General features: G+C 48.6%; 1 protein-coding gene across 1 annotated transcript; it reads left to right on the top strand.

Moving 5' to 3' along the window:
- The first annotated feature begins 1550 nt into the window (after nucleotides 1-1550).
- On the top strand, nucleotides 1551-5623 carry LOC144734723 (relaxin-3-like). Its single transcript, XM_078617064.1, has 2 exons — nucleotides 1551-1722; nucleotides 4123-5623. Exons 1-2 carry the CDS (start codon nucleotides 1551-1553, stop codon nucleotides 4395-4397), a joined length of 447 nt encoding a protein of 148 aa, XP_078473190.1. The 3' UTR covers nucleotides 4398-5623.
- Nucleotides 5624-6516: the final 893 nt, after the last annotated feature.

The following is a 6516-nucleotide window of genomic DNA, read 5'->3' as shown; positions in this document are numbered from 1 at the left end:
TTTATCGGCTTTAGCGTCTTACTGTTCCAGGCAGTCTTCGAAGAGTGGAGCTCCCTATCGCAAGTCTGGTGTCTTATGTAAATGTACTATTGTTACCCCGTCCAAACATCCACACACCATCTCTCGTACACCAAGCTGCAAAAACGTCAAGAGTTCAATAAAATATTGCACTCCCACTAAAATGTATACGGTGGAAAGAAAAATCTAGATTTAAATACTCTGCACCTAGAGATTTGAAATCTAAAACGTGAAAAATAGCCCCTCAGGTTTTGGAGGTCCCAAAATCGAACATTTATACGTTTATATGCAGTATTATTTTGTCTACTTATACGATACACTCGACTACATGTGTGCCTACATTTCTAGCTATTCTAGAACGTTATCAAAATTAACATCCTCACTTAAAATGAGGCCATGTGTATACAATGCATGTTAGGTTCAAGACAAAGATCCCCCGTGTAGGCTTAACAGACTGTTGGGGCAAGTGCTGTTAGCGGGTAGCACCTTTGAAGGCCGGCACGGAACACGAGGGGGAGTGGATGATCAGCACCACACCCGGCCGCCTTTGTCTCCCGCGATGTTTACACACCGCACCAGGTACTCATTTGAGGCTGAGTCGACTTAGGGGAGACCCAGGACCGGTTCAGATAATCGTCACCGGTGTTGGCCGTAAGCGGGAATCGAACTGGGATTGACAGGTTCATAGCGCAGCGCGCTAACCGCTACACCACCGCTCCCCACACTCCTCATACGCACACGCACACACGCGTACGCAGGCACACACACACAGACAGACACGCACACACACTCACAGACACGCTCGCTCCGCCTCCCTTCGCCTATAAAAGTTGGACGCTTCTCCCCGTCTCTCGCATTCTGCAAGACTCATCATCCCCGTGTCTCCCCGAGTCTGTCTCTCTGTCTCTCCAATCTCCCCCCCACCTCCCATCACCACGGTCGCCACTCTCCTCTCTACAGCGTCAAATAGGTGTCTGCGCTGTGTGCACCTGTGTGTGTGCACCTGTGTGTGTGTGTGCACGCCCATGTGTATGAGTCTCCACTAACGGTCACACAGTCGTGTGTGTGCACGCGTACCTGTGCGAGTCAGAGAGAGAGAGCGAGTTAACGAGACGCACTTTGTACACAGACACACACATAGACAATAACACGCACACATACAAATACACTCACTCACCTGTGTTCACTCATACACACTCACCCACCCATAAAGTCATACATACTCACATACGTACATTCAAAAACACCGACATAAACTCACACACACACACCTCGTGTGCCGTGCCGGCCTTCACAGGTGCTCGCTAACAGCACTTGCCCCAACAGTCTGTTTAGGCTACACGGTGGTGGGGGGGGCAACCTTTGTCTGTGTCTACACACACACGTGTTACCCATGATGCACCGCGCCGCGCACGTGCGTCCTCGCCTCGCGCTCATCGCGCCGCTGCTCTTCGCGCTCCTCGCCTCGCGGTGGGGGGCCGCGGGGGCCACGGGGGGGCCCGGGGCTGGGGGGGGGGCCCGCCGCTCTCCTCATGGGGGCGGCCCCCGCCGCCTTCGCCGCGGGAGGCGGGTCCGCCCCCCGCGGCGGCGTGAAGCTTTGCGGACGCGAGTTCATTCGCGCGGTCATCTTCGCCTGCGGGGGGTCCCGGTGGAAGCGAGGCGGTGGTGGGGGGCTCGGAGGTGCCGGGGAGGCGGCGGTAGTCGGTGAGTTGTGGGGGGGGGTGTGTGAAGCATGTGTACACTCACCTGTGTGTTCATTCACTCACCCGTGTGTTCCATCACCTGTGTGTTCATTCACTCACCCGTGTGTTCATTCACTCACCCGTGTGTTCATTCACTCACCCGTGTGTTCATTCACTCACCCGTGTGTTCATTCACTCACCCGTGTGTTCATTCACTCACCCGTGTGTTCATTCACTCACCCGTGTGTTCATTCACTCACCCGTGTGTTCATTCACTCCCCCGTGTGTTCATTCACTCCCCCGTGTGTTCATTCACTCCCCCGTGTGTTCATTCACTCCCCCGTGTGTTCATTCACTCACCCGTGTGTTCATTCACTCACCCGTGTGTTCATTCACTCACCCGTGTGTTCCATCACCTGTGTGTTCATTCGCTCACCTGTGTGTTCATTCACTCACCTCTGTATTAATTCGCTCACATGTGTTCCATTCCTCACCTGTGTTCACTGCCTCTCGTGTGTTCACTCACGTGAGTGTTAACTCAGCTGTATGTTCACTCATCTCTATATATTCACTCAATCAAGTGTGTCCCCTCACCTGTGTGATCACTCACCCACGTCTTGTCTAACTCACGTGTGTTCACTCACCTGTGTGTGCACCCATTCATCCACCTGTGTGTTCACCTACTCAACTTTGGGTTCACACACCTCTTTATTCATTCACCTGTTTCGATTTAAAGCTTTCGTGACTGCAGGGATTCATCTTCTTGGTTCTTTCGGTAAAGTCACGTAGAAGGGAAATAATAAAATAATACAAATAAAACATAATAAAATACAATTCTCACGACGTTTCGGTCACAACCATCCTCAGGTGAAGAACAGGGCTGTCGGAAAGACAGCGTCAGACGCTGTCTGTCTTTCCGACAGCCCTGTTCTTCACCTGAGGACGGCTGCTTGCGTTGTGGCCGAAACGTCGTGAGAATTGTATTTTATTATGTTTTATTTGTATTATTTTATTATTTCCCTTCTACGTGACTTTACCGAAAGAACCAAGAAGATCATTCACCTGTGCTCACTTACTCATCTCGATATTCATTCCCTCTACTTGACTTGCATCCCACTGGGATTTTTGCACACAGTGTTGGCGTACGGTGCTTTTTCTGCAATATTTTGCTGTCTTTCTTGGATTTTCTGTTTGCACTCAGTCACATATTCACTTTAAGATGCTTTTTGTTGGTGTTTTTGTTTTTTGTTTGTTGCGGTTGCACCCGATTCAAGAGCCGAATGGCTCACAGGGCTGTACCTAATAAATGAACTTGAACTACGACGCGTTAATTCACCCACTTGCGTGTTCACACTCCCTCACGCGTCACTCACCCGCGTGTTCATTCACTCACCCACCTTTGCGTTCACCAATCTGTGTTCACTCACCTCTGTCCATTCACTCATCTGTGCATTAATTCGCTCACCTATGTGACAAGTCACTTACCTGTGTTCACTCATTCACCTCCTGTTTGTCACTCACTTACAGCGTTGGTGTACGGTGTTTTTTCTGCAATATTTTGCTGTCTTTTCTTGGATTTTCTGTTTGCAAATAGTCACTATAAGATGTATTCTTGTTCATGTTTTTGTTTTTTGTTTGTTGCGGTTGCACCCGATTCAATAGTCGAATGGCCCACAGGGCTATACCTAATAAATGAACTTGAACTTGAACTGTGCGTCCATTCTCTCATTCACCTCTGTGTTAATACATGCATAGTGTGTTCACTCCTCATCTGTATTCATTCACCCACGTGTGCGTCAATTCACTTTCCTCCTTGTTCCCTCACTCACCTGTGCGTTCACTCACATTTGTTCACCAATCATCATTATTACCACCACTACCACCAACCATCAACATCATGATCATCAACCTACACAACGGTTTGTACCTGTTCACCTTCCAATGCAAGAGTGCTCTCTGGTTATAAAACGCAGATTGGTGTTGTACCCCGAACTCAGTCGCGGTGCTAGAAATGTATTCAGCAGTGACAGAGAAAGGAGATAGTTCATTATTCAACCGGATTCAAATCTTGAAGATAACTATCTCGATTCCGCCCGGATCTAGATTCTAAGCGGATAGACGCCGCCGACGTGTCGCCGCACTGCCCTGAGCTCTGCGCCCAGGGCGCCATGAGCTCTGCACCCAGGGCACCACGAGCTGCTCGGAGTTCAGAGCAGTCGCGCATTCTGCCCATGTGAGGCACTGCGCCTGCTCCCCCCTTTATACCCTTCACCTTACCAAATAACCATTTGCATTAACACCTAGCCTCTAACCTTACTTCCCCTATTCCTAACGCTATCTCGAACCCACACCCTTATACCATAACCCCTAATCATTCCCTGAACCCTCCCCCCGACTCTTCCCTTACCCCCCATCTCCCCAGATCTGGTCTCTGACCGCGACCCGCTCTTCTCGGAGCCCCACTCTTGGCTGGGCTCACAGTCGCTGGACCCCTGGGAGGGGGGAGCGGCGGGGGGGGCCGAGTCCCCGGTGGGGTTCCTAGGGGGGCTGCTACGAAGTCTGGATCTGGCTCAGGGGTCCCCGGGCGCCCTCGGCGGGGTTGGCGGGGGCAGGCGGAAGAGGGACCTGGCGGGTGGCCTCTCCAGCGTCTGCTGCAAGTGGGGGTGCACGCGGGGCGAGATCAACGCCCTCTGCTGACCCCGTGACCCCACGACCCCGTCAACCCAATCACCCGGCGACCCGACGATGCGAAGACGCGGCCACCTCAAGCAACGAGGACCCACAAACCTTCAGGCCCCAGTGACCTGACGACCTTTCGACCCGATGACACGAGAGACTCGGTGACCAAACGACACAAGCCGGGAACACCACGACCCCGACGACGCTGCGATACGAAGATGGGAGCCACCTCCAGATTCAAGGACCCACAAACCTTTAGGATGGACGAACCACGAGCTGATGACACGAGATCCGGTGACCGATTGACCCAGAGGCATCTCGACCCGGCGACCTGGCCACGAAAAGACTTCGGCCACCTCGGCATTCAAGGACTCTCAACCCTTGACGTGGAATGACCTGGTGACCTGATGCCCTGGCAAATCATTGACCTCTTGACCTGGAGGCGCCATGACCTGATTCGACGAGCTGAATATTCGAGCACTCGTTTTATGTTTAAAATAGGCATGTAACGATCCAATTGATATTCATTGTCCGGTTCGAGAATGTATTATTATTATTTATATTATGATTATTATTGTTGTTGTACCGTCTTCTTCGTCTCGTATTGTCTTTTGTTTGTTCTGTATCGTTTGTACAGTCTTGATTGCTCCATTAGCCTAATTGTAACATTGGCATATAATTTGTATATATTGTGCATAGATGGTAAATAACCCATTCTATTACATGCAACGTGACACGTGTATCATCGTGAGCGTGATAATAGCGTGTAATCAATGTGTTACATTCCTAATTTAAATAAATGACCCAGTCACCCAATAGCTTGATTACCTAATAATCAACCAAGGTAATCAAGACCTATTGACCGAATTACCTGGTGACTCCCTCGTAACCCAATGACGTAGATACGTGAAGACTCTCATGACGGAAAGATTCAAGAACGAGACTTGACTCGCAATGATCTGGTGACATGATGACCCCTGACTTAAAAAATTGTGTCAACCACAGTTTTGAGGCAGCCTATGTTATGATTCCGTTGGAGAGAGATAGAGAAAGTGTCGCCGTGTCTCCGTGTTCCTGTGTCCCGATGTCCCAGTGTCTGCGCGTCTACGTTTATTTAAGAAAAAGACTTCGATTGAAACCCGTGTCGTGTGTTTTTTTTTGGTTAGATAAACCACAACCTTGGCAACCACCACCACAACCACCACAATATTGTCAATAAAAAACACGATGATATATGCAGTATATATGTATTGTTACGCTTGTGTACCCACGAAAGCCTCACTGGGTATCGTGTCATTTATTTCAGCAGGATCTTGTCTAGTTTTCCCAGCAGTGGGCGTACATTGCAATTTGAGTAATTTCTGAGTAATTTTTCTAAGATTTGCAACTTTTTTTAAACCTACCATTTCCACAACAACCACCATCACAACATATCAGAATCATAATATGTATTTATACTGGAGGAATCCGATAAGCTATAAAGCTCTTTTTCACAGATGTTCCATAGGGGCAGGTAAGAAGGTTACACCAACAAACAGTACAGAAACATGATAGTGCAACGTACAGAAATGTAAACAAATCACCCAAACATACAAATACAACTAAACCATCGCCATCCTACCAGGCAAAGCCCACTGAGGTATTTAATTAGTTTTCAGAAGCGACCTGGCCCCAAATGACAGCTCAACAAAGTGTCTTATTTTTTTTATTTAAAGCTTTCGTGACTGCAGGGATTCATATTCTTGGTTCTTTCGGTAAAGTCACTTTATATTCTTGGTTCTTTCGGTAAAAATCACGTAGAAGGGAAAAAATCACGTAGAAGGGAAATAATAAAATAATAATAAAATAACATTTTATTTTATTATTGGGACATTTATAGCAGCAAAATAATCCAATCTCAATGCATGTTTCTAAATACATGCATATGTAAAAAAAAACACGTGGTCTGGGAATATCCTACAAGATGCGGAAGCTTCGAATCAAATCTCAGAATTTAAATCGCTCAGAACTTCCGCGCACTCAAAAGTCGACCAACCCATCCCTGCACAGACTGCCAAAAAAAAAAGCGACTTGACGCGAATCGATCCACACGAGTCGACCGCACGCAAGAAACTCGACTCGTGATTCCGGGCTCCTC

Source organism: Lampetra planeri, chromosome 3 (assembly GCF_965212315.1).
Source record: "Lampetra planeri chromosome 3, kcLamPlan1.2.h2, whole genome shotgun sequence".
Taxonomy (NCBI): domain Eukaryota; kingdom Metazoa; phylum Chordata; class Hyperoartia; order Petromyzontiformes; family Petromyzontidae; genus Lampetra; species Lampetra planeri.
This window is presented reverse-complemented; position numbering and strand designations above follow the sequence as displayed.